The sequence below is a fragment of the Talpa occidentalis genome, unplaced genomic scaffold (genome assembly GCF_014898055.3).
Source record: "Talpa occidentalis isolate TD23 unplaced genomic scaffold, MPIMG_talOcc4v2.1 talOcc4.16, whole genome shotgun sequence".
In the NCBI taxonomy this organism is placed as follows: domain Eukaryota; kingdom Metazoa; phylum Chordata; class Mammalia; order Eulipotyphla; family Talpidae; genus Talpa; species Talpa occidentalis.
This window is the reverse complement of record NW_023601653.1, coordinates 5,447,126-5,465,231: the sequence shown is the minus strand read 5'-3', so window position 1 is coordinate 5,465,231 and position 18,106 is coordinate 5,447,126. Positions and strand designations below refer to the sequence as shown.

At 56.1% G+C, this 18,106-nt stretch overlaps 1 protein-coding gene across 1 annotated transcript in view; it reads right to left on the bottom strand.

Annotated features, from left to right (window-relative positions):
• Positions 1-10,089, bottom strand: part of PLA2G6 (phospholipase A2 group VI) — a 45,775-nt gene extending 35,686 nt beyond the window's left edge. The window contains 2 exon segments of the mRNA XM_037513586.2: positions 2,684-2,937; positions 10,030-10,089. Coding sequence (XP_037369483.1) covers positions 2,684-2,892 — 209 coding nt within the window. The 5' untranslated portion in view covers positions 2,893-2,937; positions 10,030-10,089.
• Between the last annotated feature and the right edge of the window lie 8,017 nt (positions 10,090-18,106).

Genomic DNA, 18,106 nt, shown 5'->3' with positions numbered 1-18,106 from the left:
GGGTGAGCCTCCTCTGGCACAGTGAAGCCACGCATGTGGGTGGGGGTGGAGGGCTGGCCGTGGGGACCTGGAGAGGGCAGGTACCCAGCCCTGGACCTGCAGAGGAGCGCCCTGGGAATGCTAGGGTCACCAAGAGTTGAGACAGGAATGATGAGGAAGAACTCACCTTTGTGAGGGTGCAAGAAGCGCGGAGGGGGGAGGGGGGATGTGGTCCAGAGGATGATGGCTGAGGGATGGAGAGGACCCTGGAGGAAGTCTCAGCCCCAGGGGAGAAAGAGGGAGAGAAAATTCTCAAGAGGCCTTTAGGAGAGGCAGGCGTGGTCTAGAACACGGAGGTGAAAGAAAGATTCAGAAAAAAAGGTTAAGGATCTAGAGGATTTGTGGTTCTCTCTTCTAGAACTGAGCCCAGAGACCAAAGCCACCTGGCATTAGCTCTGGGACTCTTCAGTCATGAGGAGCATGGCTAAGCAGCATATGGCTAAGGATCAGGGTAGGAGGGGGGCATCAGCAGACCTTGGGAAATTGCCTTTAGATACCTGGATGTGATGTGGGCAGGGGGTGAAAGGGTTTCCTGGGACTCTAAAGAGAAAGATTTTCCTCAACCGAAAAATGGCCAAGAACCATTAAACCAAGGGGTTTCTAACTCTCCAGTTTCAAAGCCAGGCACAAGTTTCCCCACTGGCTTTTCCTCTGTGTTTCTACTCCTCCATGCCTCGGTGCCTCAGTGCTTTTGCACATGATGTGCCCTCTCCCTGTTGCACACTTTCTCACACACCTCCTGGTGAAATCTTCTAGTCCCCTTAAGGTCCATCTCTGGCCAGCAAAAGCTCGGCCTTTTCCAACCCTTTTGTCAAGCACACTTTGACCTTCCCTGATCATGGATTTACTCATCCATTCAACAAATATTTACCAGGCACTACCAAGTGCCTGGCACTACACTGGGCATGAGGAGAAATGACTCAGACCCAGGTCTGGCCGTCAGGAGCCCTGCAGTCTAGCAAGGAAGACAGATGTGCAAACAGACAAGTGGCAATCCATCAGAACGGGGAACGTGCTGGGAACTCAGCGGGTGAGGATGGGCGCATGGAGCAGGGGGCCGTGAGGCGGCGTGGGAGTAGCATTCTCAGCAGAGGGTAAAGCAAGGGCAAAGAGAGAAGTGGGAAGGAGTGAGGTCTGTTCGGGAAACAAGAGGCATTTTTACAGGAGCCCAATGCATTTACCCAGGCAGATGCCCAGGTCAGATCAACCTGTTTCTGGCTACTGCCTGAGCTCCCGGGGGCAGAGACCTGCCTTATTCCGCTCTGCTGGGTGAAGTGGGGCCATGGGCTGGAGAACGAGCAACTCACAGGGAAGGTGGACAGGCCACAGGCCACGCAGCTCCCAGGAGGTTTCCTGACAAGCTACAGAGAGCCTCAAAAAATCAGTCCCCTCTTGAGATGCCAAGAACATGTCACACATGCTTTGATCTTTCCTCCCGGGATTCCTGGGAAACGCAGCCCAGCTTCTGCTGAGATATCCCTGAGGGGCGGCGGGTTTCATCCACTATCATCGGTCGTAGTAAATACCTGCAGCAAACGATTCCTTTGCTCCAGGAACTGAGTGCGATGCTGTCAGAGTGGACACACATGACCCTGGCAGAGCCAGGGCCCTGCCTGCCCCCTGCACAGCAGGCCCGCCTGGAAAAACAGCAAGAGGTGGGCCCCGGAGCCAGAACGCCTGAGTCTGAGTCCAGTCTGCGTGACCTGGGGGGGTGCTTCAGTACCGGGGCTGTGATTCCTCATCTGTTAGGCGGGGTCAATAACCCCCGCCCTCTGGAACTATGATTAGGGTTGAGAGCTAAGGCTTGAGACAAGAGCTGACCACATGGCCCCTCGGAGCACACTACAGATGCTGCAGTTGTGGGTGCTGTTTACCACCCCGACCTGCCAGGGTCCCACGGTCCATCTCGCAGGGGTGCGGCAACTCACGGGCCTTAGGTAATAAAAGCTGAGGGTTCAGAAGACTTGACTGCAGCCCCCCTTCTGAAGCTGCACAGTCACGGGACCCGGGAACTCCTCCCAGGAGCGAGGCCAGCATCTGCCTCTCTCCTAACATACTCAGGCGCTGTGGAGACAGTTGAGAGCCCCGTAGGAGGCATTTAAAAGACAGGCCCTCAGCCCCTGAATAGGAGCCTGGCATACCAAGCCTTCTGTCTATAAGCTGCAGGGTCAGGGTCCTTGGGCAGCTGGGCTACTCACAAGTGGGACCTCAGGGTTCTGGCCCAGGCCTGCCCCCCATGCAGCCCTCACTCCCAGCACTCCCTAGGCCTGGGCCTTGCCACTCTCATGCCTCCCGCTTGCTCCCTCTGCTGCCCTGACACCCAGTCTGCCAGGCCCCATGCTGGGTGCTGGGGATATACAGTGGGGTGACAAGACAGACCCATCACGGCCCTCCTGGGGGTGTGTGAGCTACCAGGAAGGTGTCTACTGGGCTCACGGCAGAAGTCGCTACTCTAGTCTGAAGGCAGGGAAGGGCAGGTGGAAGTGAGGCAGGCACAGGGGAGAGCATTCCAGTCAAGGTGAGGACCAGGGAAAGCCTGGCAGGAACGCGAGGTGGCCGCGGCTGAGCGCAGAGGGACAGGCAAGGCCTCACGCAGGCCCGGAGCAGCACCTGCCGTGATAAGGAACTAGTGGTCGTCACTCACCGGAAGCCACTCTGTGAGTTCCTGGGGTTGACAAGGACACAGTCCCAGGTGCGACTGGACCCATTCCGGAACAGAAGCAGCTGCCCCTCCTCCTGAACCCGGCCGGCCACAGGGTACTCGGCCACGGACACCTCCTTCACGCGGAATGGGCTAGAGAACAGGTTGGACACGGTGCTGAGGGTGTTGACCAGGCGACCGAAGAACTGCATCTTGCGTGCGGCGGGCGGGGAGGCCCCACCGCCGTGCCCTTGGGTCTGGAAGGAAAGGGGTCTCTGGTGAGCTGAGCTCAGGGTCCCACGCCCGGGGCCAGTGGTTTCCGGCACGGGTGCCCAGACGCGCCCCCCAACTCTGGACCCAGAGGACCCCGAAAAGGAGGGGAAAGAAAGAGAAAGAGCACTGAGGGCATGGGAAGAAGTCCTGACGGGAAGAAGACTCGGGCCCGGCCAGGCACCTGGCAGGTCCCCCCTGGCCGCCACTGCGCTCGGGTGCGCAGCAGGGCATGGGCCCAGGACGGTTTCCCAGCGGAGATGCAGCTTCCTCACCGATGGCTGGAGTCGGGGCGGGGGAGAACGGGTGCCGGGCCCGGGCCTGTGCAAGGCAGGGTCTCAGAGGGTAAGAGTCAGCTTTCTGGTCCTGCAGGTGCTTGGACGGGTCATTTCAATTCCACCGACACCAGTGTCCGCCCTCGGCTGGACAAGGTGGGGGGACCAGGACCAGCGCACACTCCCCCAGGGCGGGGACTGAGCGTCTGCGGAAAACCGTGGTACCTGCTACCCCGGCTCCCCAACAAGCTCTGGAGGAGACAAAACCACACTCCTCGGAATGGACACGAATGAAGACTCAGCAGCTGCGTGTCTGGGTGGAAAGTGCGCGTGTCACAGCCACGGGTCTCAGTGTCTGCTGGGGAAAGTGTCCCCCGTCTGGGGGACAGAATTGGATGTCTCACTGTGTCCCAGGTTCCCAGAAAGCAGAGTGGCTTCCTCAGGCAGGGCACCAAAGCCAGAACGCCCCTCTGTGCCAGGACATCACCCGTCAAAAGAGGGGGTGGGGGCTGAGGACAGAGCGCAGGAGAGCAGGCGCCCTGGGGAGCAAGCCTGTGCGGTCACACGCTGGCCGCGTGCTGAGAGGATCAGCCTAAGGGATAACAGGGAGGATGAGGGGCCTCCGAGACTCATCCAGGGAAGGAGGGAGGGTTAGTTGCTAATGACTGTGACATCAGGAGATGTTCTGAGCACTTGAGAGGCAGCAGGCCTGGAGTCATGAATGTCAGTTTCCTCGCCTGTAACACAAGGACCGGAACAGTCCGAGCAGCAGGAGGGGCGGCAGTGCTTGTTCACTAATCACCGGCCTTCTTGCCTTTGACAGTGAGTCCTGACCTGTCCGCTCCAAACCACGCGCGCGTCCCGCTGTCAGGCGCCTCCTCGCCCGTCCGCAGGCGTGTGTCTCCCTGCAATGGCCTTCCCTCCCTTTCCATCTGGAAAAGCCCTGACTGGTCTTCAAATCCCAGCTCCGCTGCCACAGCCTCCTTGTGGTGTTCTCACTGCCAGGCCCAGCTGCCCACTCTCCCTCCCTGCTCTGGGCCGCCCCTACTTTCATCACCATACGCAGGTGTCACGACTGCCCCCCCCAGGGGTCACGTCCCAGCACAAATCACACCAAGCGCTCAGACGTGCTGCGCTCTGATCCTTTTCCAAGAGCTTTACTTAGAGGAGCCATTTCTCCCCACCAGCACCCCGCAGAACTGCTCCACAGTTATCCTCATTCTACACAGCAGAATCAAGGAACAGAGAGGGAAGGGAATGGACCCAGGGTCACACAGCAAGAGATGGAGGAGCAAGGTCTGAGCCCAGATGGGCTGGCTCCAGAGTGCGAGCTTCTGAAGGGCAGGTGGACAAAGCCGAGAAGCTCCCCGAACTGAGGACAAGTCATGCAAGCAAAAAAACAAAAACACCAGCAAACACTGAAAGAAACACTCCAGAGCACGCAGGGCAGATGAAGGTGCTGAGTATATAGGCAGGGGCTTCTTTTCCCGCTTTTCTCAGAGGTACGCAGAAGGATTACATATTTCTTTAAAGTAGGAGTGGACCTAGGTATTTACCCAAAGGACACAGAAACATCAATTCCAAAGAGCACCTGCACCCCTATGTTTACAGCAGCACTGTTTACAATAGCTAAGCTTTGGAAACAACCCAAATGCCCAAAAGTAGATGACTGGATCAAGAAGATGTGGTACATATATCCCATGGAATATTACTCAGCATTCAAAAAAGATAAACACATGCAATTTGCAGCAACATGGATGGCGCTGGAAGGGATCATGCTCAGCGAAACAAGCCAGAAAGAAAAAGAAAAATACCGGATGGTCTCACTCATAGCAGGAATCTAGAAAACTTAAATAAGGGACCAGGAAAACGAATAACTATAAGAAAGTGAAAATCAAAATCAACAAAAAACTACGAACCAGAGACACTTTTAAGGGGGAGGGGGTGGGAGGGGAGAGATTGGGGTCAGAATGGGGGGGCTGCAATTGTATGGGGAATATAAAAATAAAATTTATTATTAAAAAAATAAATAAATAAAGTAGGAGTGGAGGCTGAGCTCCTGGGGCCCACAGCCAAAAGTGGGGGGAGCCTGGCTGCACAGGACCAGCGCTCACAGGAAGTGGGGGGAGCCAGGGTATCCACCACCTGGGAGCCCACTTGGATTTACAGGGGGCAAGTCTCTGTGGGGTGCAGAGGGATGGAAGGCAGACACCCCATGCCAGCGGACAGACACCCTCCTCAGGGCCCCGGGGCTGGCAGCTGGGGCACCTCCCACCATGACAGCTGCCCGGCCAGGGAAGGACACCCGGGCTCCAGGCCTCGCAGGGCGGGGTGAGGATGAAGTGACACAATGCAGGGAGAGTGTCCGGGACTCTGACCAACTCTGGGCGCGCAAACAGTGGCCATTGTTATCACGGGGTGGAAGGAGGAAACGCGCCCCAGGTCACATCCTGCAGCCATCACGGCCAGGAAGGCGGCCAGCGCGAGGGCTTCCTCCTGGGGTCTGTCATCTTCCGCCCACCCGCCTGCCCAGACCGCAGAGCCCAGCATCTTCCAGCGCAGGCAGGGGAGGGTGCTGGGCGGGGGAGGGGCTGCCATCCCAACCTGGCAGCACCCACCCACCCCAGCCTCCCTGACTCTCTGGCTCCTAAGGGCCACCTGCCCTGTCACCTCCCTTAGGAGCTGCATTTGCTTTCCCCGATTGACAGCTGTCCTCTAGGCTCCGGGCTCGGTGGCCCCTGCGTAGGTGATGCCAAGGCCTGGTGACTGGACCCATGGCTCCTGGGCGCCTGAGGCCCTTCAAGCACTCTCTAATGCCACTGGCAGGAAAAACACAAGCCCCAGAGTCTTTGTGGCGCCAGTGACATTCTGCCTTTCGGCTCCAAGCCATTTCCAGGTCCAAGTGTGTCTCCCCACTGGGAGACTGGGTCTCTGTGGCCCAACCTCCTTATTTTTGCTCACCCACCCTGCTATAGGCCCAGCGGCCTGCTTGGTTCCCTCAGGGAGGACTGGCTGCTGGGGGTGAGGCGCTCCTGGTGGAGCCAGAAGGCAAGAGGGAGAACATCTCCATTTGAGAGGTAAAGAAACTGAGGGCAACAGAGGGTGGGGTGCAGGTGGGTAGGTTTGCAGACCATCCCCAGATACCTGGTTCCTTCACGAATTCCCTGAAGGCCCCTGGCAGGTCTCAGGCAAGAGAGGAAGGGTGAAGTTGCCAGACTCTGGTCCCCTGACCCCTCCCTACCACTCTGGCCAGTGACACTTGGAACCGCTCTTCCAGAGAGGAAGGGGCAGGGCTTCCGCTCTCTCTGGCCTGTCTTACCTGGAAGCCCCCCTGTTCCTGCCAGGGTCTCCGCGCATCTGCCCTTCGGAAGGCAGGGAGCGCTGGGTGCGCCCTCCAGCCATGCTCGTGGGCCTGAGGGGAGCACAGCGGCCAACTGCAGGAGCAACACACACTCCCCGCTACGCTCACCCTCACCCCGGCTCCCTGTCACCTTCCCGAGACAGCCCAAGGCCAGGGCAGGATACAAGGGCTGCCCCTTCAGCCACTGCAGCCTGGCCACACTCGGGCTTCGACCTCTGCAAGCCCGCGTGCACACTCGTCCACGCCGCCTCCCGCTCCCAGCCCACACAGAGCGTGCGCTCAGAAAGGAGCGGCAGACAAGGAACACTCTCCGCCTTGGTCTTGGCGACTCAGTCCGCCACAACCTCCTCTAAGAACTGTGCCCTCCGTTCCCCACCCCCCAGCAGCCCCCAGGTGCCCCTGCTCCTCAGAGCCCCACACTGCCCTTGCACACACCCCACGGGGGCAGGTAACTGTGTGGCAAGGGTGTGACTGTTCTTTGGGGTGCCTCCCCCACCCCCGCCTTTGTTTATCTAAGCACCTAGCCCCATTCCTGACTCACGTGGCTATTTCCTAAGTGGGTGGTGAAGGAATGAGTGAGAACAAATGAAGCCCCCAGGGGCCACGCCTCTGAGGCACCCTCTCCCCTCTCACTCCCTCGCAGGTGGCGACAAGCCCCACGCCCCACCTCACAGCTCTGGCCTGAGCCACTGAAAGAACAGAGTCCCGTGCCACTGAGGACGGGGACACGTTCTGAGGAACGGCTCTGGAGGCAGTTCTGTCCTGTGTGAGGCCATCGAGTGTCATCACACAAACAGCTGGCACGGCCTTCTCCACCTCCAGCGACACGGAGTCGCTGCTGGGGCCACCGTTCTCTAAAGACGTGCAGTGGGCGGAAGGGACAGGTTCCGGTGGGGGGAGAGGAGGCAGGGGGCAGGTATCAGGACTTTCACTCTAAATACTTTAAGATATTTGTGAACCACCAGATCGGCGAGTCCGCTGTCCAGGGGAGAGTGTGGACTGGCCTGGACAGATAAACTGAGGATCATCAGAGTGGAGATGGCAAAGCCACGAGAATGGATGAGATCACCATGAAATGTGAACGGGCAAAAAAGGAGAGGCATGGATCTCTGCAAGTGTTCTCCCAGGGAGCCACCCTCCGTAAAGTGAAGCTCTTAATACAAGGCCTCCCCTTCAGGCCGCCGCTCACCCTCCCACGCACACCCAGCGCAGGCTCATGGTCACTCTCACACACAGAGCATTGAAGTTCCTCCTTCCTCTGTCTCTCTCTCGGTGATGTCACTCTCCTGAGTGAGGAGGAAATTTCCTTTTGTGGGTACCGTCATGCAACCAGCAAGGAGCCCAGGGGAGGGCGAACATGTGCCCTGGGCACTGACAGGACTGCATCTTTCCCAGGGGGACGAGCACCAGGCTGCAGTGTGATAAGGACTGAATTCAGAATCGCGGCCGAGCCTCAGCAAGCTGCAGAACCTGGCAACCCACAGCGCCTCTCTCCCCCGAGTTAAACAGGAATAACACTGGCGACTTCAAGGGCGGCCTAGAACACAGCAGAGAGTACACCGCCGCTCGTTCAGGGACTGAGCAATGAAGAAGGCCAGAAAAGCATGAGAGAGCCTGACTCGTGGCTGTGACCAGTGAATACTGCCAACGATAAATCAAAGACAACAAACCTTCCACTTGTCCTCTTGTTTGTCATTCTATCGCCTTCCCTTTCCTGCCTCTAACACAATAGACAACCCCGCACTCATACGGGAGCACACCGGTGATGGAAGAGAATGGGAATTTACACAGAGGCTGCAGGCTCTCCCCACCCCTGCCCCATCCAGTAACTCTGAAAAAAATTTTCCAAGCACATTCCTGAGCAAGGTGATCCAGGCCCTCCTAGTTCAGAACTTTTATCTCACATTGGACACCATGGACACCATGGATTGTAAAACTTCTATCTTATTTCACCAACGGCATGTTAGGGCCCAGGGGTCTTGTTAAACAAAATTAGTCAAAACCCATTCAGGGGTCTCCCTGGTGGCACAAGGGTTAAGACGCAGCACTATGAAGCTATGAGTGGCAGCACAAGTTCAATCCCGGGCCAGGGAGCTACCCACATGGCGCAGCAGACCTCTCCTGTCTCACCCGCTGGCCCACTCAGCAGTGTATTTCAGTAGATTCACCTGTTCTGCTCCCCACTCTGTCTCTGGTGAATCCTCTCACCACCCCACCATCTCTGGCCTGTACCCCAGATCTTGAGTACATATATCTTAAAAAAAAAAAAAAGTTCAGGATCTCATTTATGAGCCCTGCTCCTCAAAGGAAGAAATGACAGCGCAGCCTTAAGACCCACAGTGTGACTCTGGAATCTGCCCACACTCTATTTTCTGCTCCATTTCTAACTCTCCTACTCTGGCTTCCTCAGGAATTCCTGCACCAAAGTCAAGAACCTCTGGGGTCCCTAAGCAGCCCTGAGTCACAGCAGCCTTGTGAGGGCAGAAAATACAATCCCCCGGTCACAGACAAGGAAACTGAGACTTGGACAGAAAATAACCTCCAAACTCCGGAACATTTTAAGGCAGAGACAATAACAAAAGCAACGCGTTCAGCGCAAGGGTGGGGTGTCCGCCTTGCCAAGCCAAACCTGCCTAACACCCTGCTGGGCTGGTAACAGGGCCGGTGAAGGAAAGCAGCGCAGGGGGAGGGAAGGTATTTGTTTGGGGTCATGTGAGTAGATCATTACAAAAATGTTACAGATCCCTGAGCGCCGTGCCCTCCCTGTCCCACACCCACGGTCTGCCTACCCCGGTCACATGGCCGCGCGGTCACACTCCTGTCACCAGCCTCCCGGTCATGTGGGCGCAGGGAGGGGGACACATGGGAGGGGGCCACATTATGGGGTCTTAGGGGGGAAAGGTGGGAAGGTGGGAGCATGGAGGGCGCAGGCACGATGAAAAGCGGAGGCCCATGAGACAGAAGCCGTGAGTTAGAAATGGGAAACAGCCTCACGGAGGAGACACAGGTGAAGGCACGCGGACGCGAACAGGTGAAGATGCGACCGGGAGGGACTCCGGGGAGAGCCGGGAGCACCTGGCACGCAGCCCCCCGCAGTCACCGCGGCCGGGGGCTCTGAGAGACCCCGAGGTGGGGGAAGAGAGTGACTCGGGAAGCGGGGCCGGAGCGCCCCACGGGGAAGACGGGGCGCGGAGGGGGCCCCGGGGCGAAACCCCTCTGGGGCAGGGGACAGAAGTTTCAGGCGAGACAGGGTGGTCACGGGTGGGGAGCGCGGCAGCTGAGGCACTCGGGGGTCACGCAAGGGTCACGGAGGACGTGCCTAAATCGGGGAACCCGACGGAGGTCCTAAGCAGGGTCCCGGCGGAGACCAGAGTCTGGGGCGGGTCGTGGACGAGGTTTGGGGAGGGCCCCCCAGGCCCCGCCTCCCCGTCGCCGTCTCTCACCTCGGCTGAGTCAGCACTTCTACTTCCCTTCACTTCCGCAAACAAACGCGTCCCGGACCACGTGACAGCCCGACCACCGCTCCCCGCCAATCAGCGAGGCCCAGGCCCTCGGCAGCCGCTGAGGCTCCACCCCCGCCCCGCCCTGGTGGCGCGCGAGGGAGGCGGGAGCGGACGCCGCCATCTTTTATAACTGACCAATAAGAATGGCTTCTGTAGCGGAGAGAGGCTGGGCTTTGGGGTGGAGCCAATCCCGGGTGATGGGGCGGGGCCACGCTGCGCGGGGCGGAAGGGCCGCACACTGCTCCTCGGCGGACGTGTTGGTGAGGGGCAAGAGCCCGCCCCGGGGCGCCTCCGCCCGCCTGAAACGGTCGGTTGGAGACCTCCGGTCTGAACCTGGTGTTAATGACGGCTCATAAAAACAAAAAACAACAAAGACGTGGGCCATGCAGGGAAGTTCGTGCTCTGATTTTGCCAGATACTCCCAACCTAGAATTGCCAGAATCAGGAAAAAAAAAAAAATTGAGGAACACGCAGTTAAATTTCAATTTCAGTTAAACCACCAATCCTTTTTCAGTTTAAATTAAAAAAAAAAAAACCACTAAATACAGTTATGCTAGAAAGAAGTATTCCTTGTCATTTGGAAGACCTGAGCTGATCTCTAGAGATATCTTAGCACTTTTAGTAGAAATTTGAGCAAATGACTTGGTCTCTCCCAACTCACCTCCCGTGGTTGTTAAGAGGATTAGAAGTAAATATCTCCCCGTGCCCATCCCATAAATGGCAGTGGGATTTCAATAAATGACAATTGTTATCGATGCTGAGAATGAGGTACTCTGGAAAGAAACAAGGAGACGGTTTTGTGGGCACAGATCTGCTGCTGACCAAGCAGACCCTGTGCCCTCTCCAGCTCATGGGGGTATAGGGGGGGGCTTGTTTGGACTTTTGTTATAATGGTTCCCAAACTCTAGGTCTAGATGAATCCTGCAACTTGCTTTTGCTGGACACGTGAAAAATGTAGTTGCTGTTGTTATTCCTGTGAAAAGAAGCGTTCCCTTCCAAGTCTGTCTCTAGGATCTTAGTGTCCAGACGAGGGGCCACCCACACAACAAGAGCAAGGTCTAGTGAAGAATCTAGACAGGTTACTAAAGCTAACCATAGTAACTCATATTTGTAAGAGCTTTACCAGTTCCAAAGAAATTTCGAATCCATCATTTTGGGATTGTAGTTATTCTTTCTTTTCTTTTTACTTTCCTTATGTAGTTATTCGCATCAGCATCTTATAAATGAGTAAACTGTTCCCTTAAAGTAATAAATTTTGCTGATTAAAATTTTCCTGCTAGAGTTTCAGCGTGGAACTGAGAGAAAGGGATCGAGAGAATTCTCCACGAAAATATCTTGCCCTCCACACCCCAACCAAGGGAAGTTAGGACATGGTTATCAGGAAGCTTGCAAAAGGTCATGCATTCCACTCACTGCGGAGCAGTCTGACAGGAGAAAAGACAGAGATTCAACAGGATGAGTCCCATTTCTCAACTGACACTCAGGGTGTATATTCAGGGTGTGTTTGTAAGTTTGGCAACACAGACACACAACTGCATTTGAAATGCAGAAAAGGCCAAGTTGAGGCTGGCTCAATCATTGGAAATACTCAAAGATCCAGGGAAGAAATTCATTAAATAAAATCTCATGACCTGATGAAGCTGCGCACCCTCCCTGTAGGTAATTCCAGTAAAAACTGTTAAATGAGTAGATAAAGCAAGAGATGAAGTATAGGGGATTATTAGGTGCCATTCAGGTGACAGAAAGAAGGGGCACATCAGTACCAGAGTATGCACTCTGTGGGCTTTCTGCAGGGCTTTGCACTGGAATAGTGTCAAGCAAAGAGCTCTTGAGGAGGCACACTGGGTCCTGCAGCTGCAAACATCCACAAGCAAGGGGCCTCTCTGCTACTTGCCCAGAATCCAGAGGGTCAGTCTATACCAAATCTGCTCCCTCAGGAGTCAGATGGAAGTGTAACTGACTGGTCTGCTAACAGTGCCGTCTTACAGTCTTCCCTTGTCTGATCCTCGCAGCTGAAAAGTAGCACTGCGGTATTCACCACACATTACAGATAAAGAAACCACGGCTCTGCAAGAGGAAATGCTCCTGAGTCACATGTCAATGACAGGCACAACCAGAATCAGGACCTGTCGTTTCCTCTGCTAAACTACCGGAGTAGCTGTTAGATGCCAGGTGACGTTCTTGGCAGTGAGGAAACCACAGCAGACGCAAATGCTTGCGATCTGGGGCTCACAGCCTAAGAGGGAAAGACAACGAACAAGACAGAGAAATCAAGCACAGTGTGCATGTCACTAGTGTCTCTGGCTGAAGTATCACGTCATTAAGTGACGTGGGTGCCTCCTGCCTTGAGTCTGGGGTGGTGTATGAGCATGCTACTGCACTGATGCTTCCATTTCACTATGTTTGAGGATCTTTAATAATTAAAAGTAATTGAAAGTTGAGGGGGGTGGATATAGTGTGGTAGAGGGTGGTAAATGCTATGGAGGAGAGACAGGAGAGGGCTTCAGTTTCAACAGAGTGGCCAGGGAAGGCCTCCCTGAGAAGGGAGACATTGAAATAAAGACCTGAGGGGAGGGAGGTAAGGAAGGGAGCCATGTAATAACCTGGGAAAGAGTGTTCCAGATGGCGGGAAGGGCAAAGGCCCTGAGGCAGAAGTCTCCCTGGCTGCTTTCAGGAAAAACAAGGAGGCTGTTGTGACTGGAGTAGAGTGAGCGAGCGGGTGGGAGGTAGGCAGTGAGGTCCAAATGCTATGGGGGAGTTGGACGTGTAAGATGGTAGAGACCATTTTAAGACTCTGTCTTTTTCTCTGAGGGTATTAGGGAGCCATGGAAGGTTTTTGAGCAGAAAACTTACCTAATCAGATTTACATTTTAACAGATTGTGACTGTTCTGTATAAATAGACTGGCAGGGTAGGGCAGAGACTGGGAGACCCAGGAGAAGACTACTGCAGAAACCCAAGTGAGAGGTGAGGACGTGACCACTGTGTCATTTAATCGTCACAACTGTAGAGTCATTAAAATTGGGGTGTGTGATGACAAAATATGTGAGGTGGAGGGGACATTTTGAGAGGGCCTGTTGAATTCTGTTTAGTCGGAGGCTGCATGAGATGAGTCCAGCAGCAGTGGGCAAACTGGCCCACCTGCCAGCTGGTCTTGCCACCCCAGCTCTATTGGGACATGCCTCTGTGCTTCACTGACCTGTCAGTGCTTTCTGCAAAGGCAGAGCTGAGTAGTGGTGGCAGGTCCCCAAAGCCTGAAATTTTTCTACCTGGCCCTTTACCGGAAAAAACATTTACCAACTCCTGTTCTTAAGTTGGATTCCAAAGGTTGAATAGGAGTTTGCCAGCTGGATTAGGAAGGAAAGAACTTTCCAGATGGAAAGCACTGGCCAGAGCCAGCATTGTGAGGTTGTATGGATGCTGTGGGGAACAGCAGGGGGTTGACATCAGCACCTGGCATGTGAGCAGGTGAACAGACCGGTGGGTCACAGAGGCCAACTGAGAAGGGGCTCGAGCTGCAGGCTGAGGATGGGGACCTTTGCCCTGCAGGCAGTGGGAGCCCAAGAGGGTTCCAGCAGGGAAGCAGAGTGGAAAAAAACCCCTCCACTGCTGTGGGAGAGGTGATGGCAGGGCACAGAGGCCACAGGGCAGTCGTGTAATAATTACACTAATTATGTGGCTTCTGGGGGACTTGTGCCCTCCTCAGGAAGGAAATGAGTGCAGGTGACCTTGAGCTGGGAGGCAGGAGCCACATGTGTTCCTATAGAGCCAGTCCTGGCCAGCCAAAGCAGGATTTCCCTACCCTGGGGGCCGTGGGTCCAGCTCATGAGCTCAAGGGACAGAAGGGGGCCTGGAAAGAGGCTGCTTCTCTCCTGGGGGGCCGGGACACTGGCCTGATGGCGAGGGTGGGGAGGCCAAGCGTGGGGAGGGCACCGCTGGCAGCAGTCACATGAAATTGGGCCTCTCAGGATAGGGACCTAGGGTGGAGTCCCAGGGGTCAGTTGTGCAAAACCTTCATCCCTTCCTTCTTTCTGCTGAATTTCTCACGGTCACTGCACTCTCTTCAGCCAGTAATTATGAAGCAGCTGCCCCTTGCACAGCCTCATTCTGGTGTGGGGACAAGAGCCATTTCTAGTCCTGTTCTCAGAGTTCACAACCTGCCTAAAAACCCAGATAATTGTTTATTGGAAAAGCACCGGGACAGAAAGCAAACATGGCTTCCTGAAGCGCTCACGAGGTTCCAGCGGCTTACATGCCAGGCTGGGTCAGGCAGGAAGGCTGGGAACGCTGTGCTAACAAACAACGTGGTCACCTCAGCTCAGCCGTCCATGTCCTGGTCCTCACCTAGGGCGGGGGTGTCTGCTGATGGCGGTCACGCGGGAGCATTGGCTGAGAGGGGCCCCTCAACACAGGCTGGTCGCTGGGGCAGGGAACTGGGCACATTGTGGGTCAAAACACAGCACAGAAGTGACGTGTCTCTGCTGTTCATTGGCGGAAGCAAGTCACATGACCACGCCCAACTGCAGTCCCACCACATGGGCGCAAGAGGAATCACAATGTTTGTGAATTTCCCAAATGGCTCTACATTGGCTGACAAGGCAATAGGGTGCTATTTTGTTTGGGATGACAGAAACTTCCAGGCTTCATCAGCCACAAATCATGTTCCCAGTCAGTCATCAGCACTAAGGTTACTAAAATGCGTGTCAGTTCATTGAATATGGCAATATCACCATATTTTTTTTAAATATTTATTTATTTAATTATACCAGAGCTGGGGTGCTGGCCAGAGGTACAGGGGGTTAGAGGATTCACCAGAGACAGAGTGGGGAGCAGAGCAGGTGGATCTACTGAAACACACTGCTGAGGGGAGCAGCGGGTGAGACAGGAGAGGTCTGTTGAGCCATGTGGTTAGCTCCCTGGCCGGGGATTGAACTGGTGCTGCTGTGGCTGGCGATAGCTTGATAGTGCTGAGACTCAACCCCTTGTGTCACCAGGGAGGCCCCAACACCACCATATTTTTGGACACCCCTGAGAAAGGGAACTGCATGAGAGGAACTGGACTCTGCAGGATAAAGCAGAAAGGGATTAGAATGTGTCAGGTCTCTCTTGACTCGGGGGCAGGAATCCAACTCAAGTCAGCACAGCCAAATAGGCTAAAGGGGTGGAAAGCAACCAGAGAATCTCCCAGAATCCAAAGAAGAGAAAAACAGTTGTGCTAGAGAGGCCTCGGGGTGACCCCAACCAGGCCCTCCACTGTGCCCTCTGCACATCCACCTCATGCTATTCTCTGTGTCTCTCCGCCAGCCCCCCACCCCCCCCACACCCCCAACCCCCCAACCCCCCCACCCCGCCCACAGTGAGCGACACCGCCCCGCACCACAGCTCTCCTCCCGGGGGCCAACTGGCCTTCTTCCCTCAGCTCCCGGAAAGACGGCCAATCGGGCTACAGTAGGTGCGTCCACCTGGGTCACTGAGCTCTGGCCAGGAGCTGGGAGCTATGACTGAACCCCAGCACAGTCAGCTCTGACACGCCCGCCAGCTGGCACAGGTGGTTATCAGGGGTGGGAGAGTGCCAGGCACACCAGCGTGCACACACAGATGCCTCCCAGTGCACACGGACGTGGTTTCGGGCTAGGAAGACCTCCACAGACCCCAAATGCCGAGAGGGCCTCTGAAGCCTTGGGGGTGACAGGAGACCAGACAGCGAGCGAGGTGGCAGCGAGACAGGAGAAGAGGAACTAAGCAGAGTGGGCAGAACCCACAACAACCAAAGTTGCCCAAAGCAGGAGTCATCTGCACTCTGTCCTGGTAGCTCCCCATTATGTTTCCAGGAATCCCAAACTCTGTGACAAACCACACGTTCATGAGCAGGCAGAACTGAATTGTCCCTGGGGTGCAGTCACCCAAGGGGAGTACAGTGACCCCTGGGGAAGCTGCATCAGTGTTCTGAGGGGTGTGACGGGCAGCGATCCCCACCATCAGGGAGTGAAAGGACCTCAGAGGACGTGGAACCCCATTTCTTCTCCCCCTCCCCCTGGCCTCACCCTCCTGCTTGGGCCCAGGACAGGGCCCAGCGGGGCAAGGACCCATCATCCACTCGCCCGGTGAACACTCTCGTGTCCCTACTACGGGCCATGTCCTGGGCGAGCTGGGGACACAAAAATAAAACAACGTTCTCTTTGTCCTCAAAGAGCTTGTGGTTTAAGGGGAGACAGGCGGTCGTGGAGGAGGCAGGGTCCCTGCAGGGAGGACAGGGGCTGTGAGCTCCCAGAGGCACTGGGAAGCCCTGGGGAATTGAAGGACAAGCTGGGGAGGGGGTTCCCCGTGGAGGCGTCTGTGCGAGCAAACGCCGCTAGGCGTGATCAGGGGCCTGTGAGCCAGGCCCCAGGAACTAGTGCGGGAGCCCCGGGGCAGAGAGAGGTGCCCGGCAGGCAGGTAGACAGAGGCCAGGCCTTAAAGGACGAGGACAAGAGTTTGTGTTCTGAGGGCAACAGGGAGCCATGGAAGAGTCTGAGCAGAGGAGGAGCTGGCAGGCTTCTGTTTTGAAAGCACTCTCTGTCGCCCGCGTGGATGCTGGCGTAGAAGGCGCTGGAGGCAGGAAGGCCGGGCGGGAGGCCATCAGAATTGTCCAGGAGAGAGCGACCAGGCCTTCCACCAGAGGCCACAGCCCAGAGAGAGAGCAAGGACCAGGAGAGGTAAGCGATGAGCTCACGGAGGCCTGAGTGGCTTGCCGTGGGAGTGAGGGAGACGGCCTAGCAAACAAGCCAGCATGTGGCCTGGTTTCTCTCCGGGCGTCTGAATGCCATGTGGTGTAATGAGGCTGGGAGGGTGGTGCTGGGTGGCATGTGACTGTGTTGGGTGGACATGCCAGGGAGGGGCAGGGGGAATCCACATTGCCTTGAGGTGCTTACAGAGATGTGGACGTCAGCAGGATCAGGTGACCCCTGAAATTGGGGGTTGGGGGATGAGGTTCTCCAAGGAGAGCAGGAGAGACAAAGGCCAAGGTTCTGGGCATTGCTAACCCTGGGAGGCAGGAAGAAGCAGGGATGGAGACCTCGGGGAAGATGTTTCCCGAGAGCGGGTGGGGAGCACGAGCAAGGTGGGCGAGCAAAGGACAAGAGGGTCAGGAAGGAGAGTGGACCCTAGAGTTAGCACAGAGAGGGGGCTGGGACCCCAGCACAGTCCCCCAGAGGAGTGTGGGGTGGGAGGCAAGGGGCAGGAGAGCTCAGAGGTCATGAGTGGAGGAAAGAGAAGGCAAGGTGGAGACGGGGGTGAGGAGGACAGGGTGGGTGTTAGGTGGACCAGAGGGTCAGGGAGGGCAGAACTGGCTTTGGGACAGGAAGAACAGCTTCCGCGGGCCTGGGAAGGACGGGGTGGCTGGAGAAGGGATGGGGTTAATTAGGGTCCCAAAGGACTCCAGAAGCCCCGGAGCCCCTGGTTCCTGGTTGTGACACAAGACTGACCTAGAAGTGCCCCCCTCCCTTTTCACCGAGGGGTGGTTTGTCTCCCTAAGCCCAGAGCAGCTGGGGTGCAGGAGCGCAGCAGACCAATCGCAGGTGCCCCGGTTTACGGTTTCTAGGCTTGGGGCACAGGAAGGCCTGGGAATGGCGGAACTTCCAAGTACACCGAAGCTGCAGTAATGGGGCGGGGGGGGGGGGGGGGCGGGGGGACGTGTCATGAGAGAGAAAAACCGATGGGGCAAAGGAAAGAAGACTGGGAATACGCGCAGCGCCCGGCTTCGGTGCCCTGAAGCGTCAGTTTGCAAACAGAAAAATGTATTTTCTAAAATAGACAAAGTACTACAGATAATTCCCAAAAGAAGACACCCAGCTGGTTAGCAAACATATGGGGATCTAGTCAAGTTCATTCGTATTCAGAGAAATGCAAATTCAGATGACATCATTTGTTTTCTATTTTTGCTAGAAAATGAGCAGAACTTAAAAAAACCCTAGAACACCCAGTGCTGCCGGGGCAGCGCATCCGCATCCGCACGGCGTGAGCGCCCTAGTGCCTCTCCG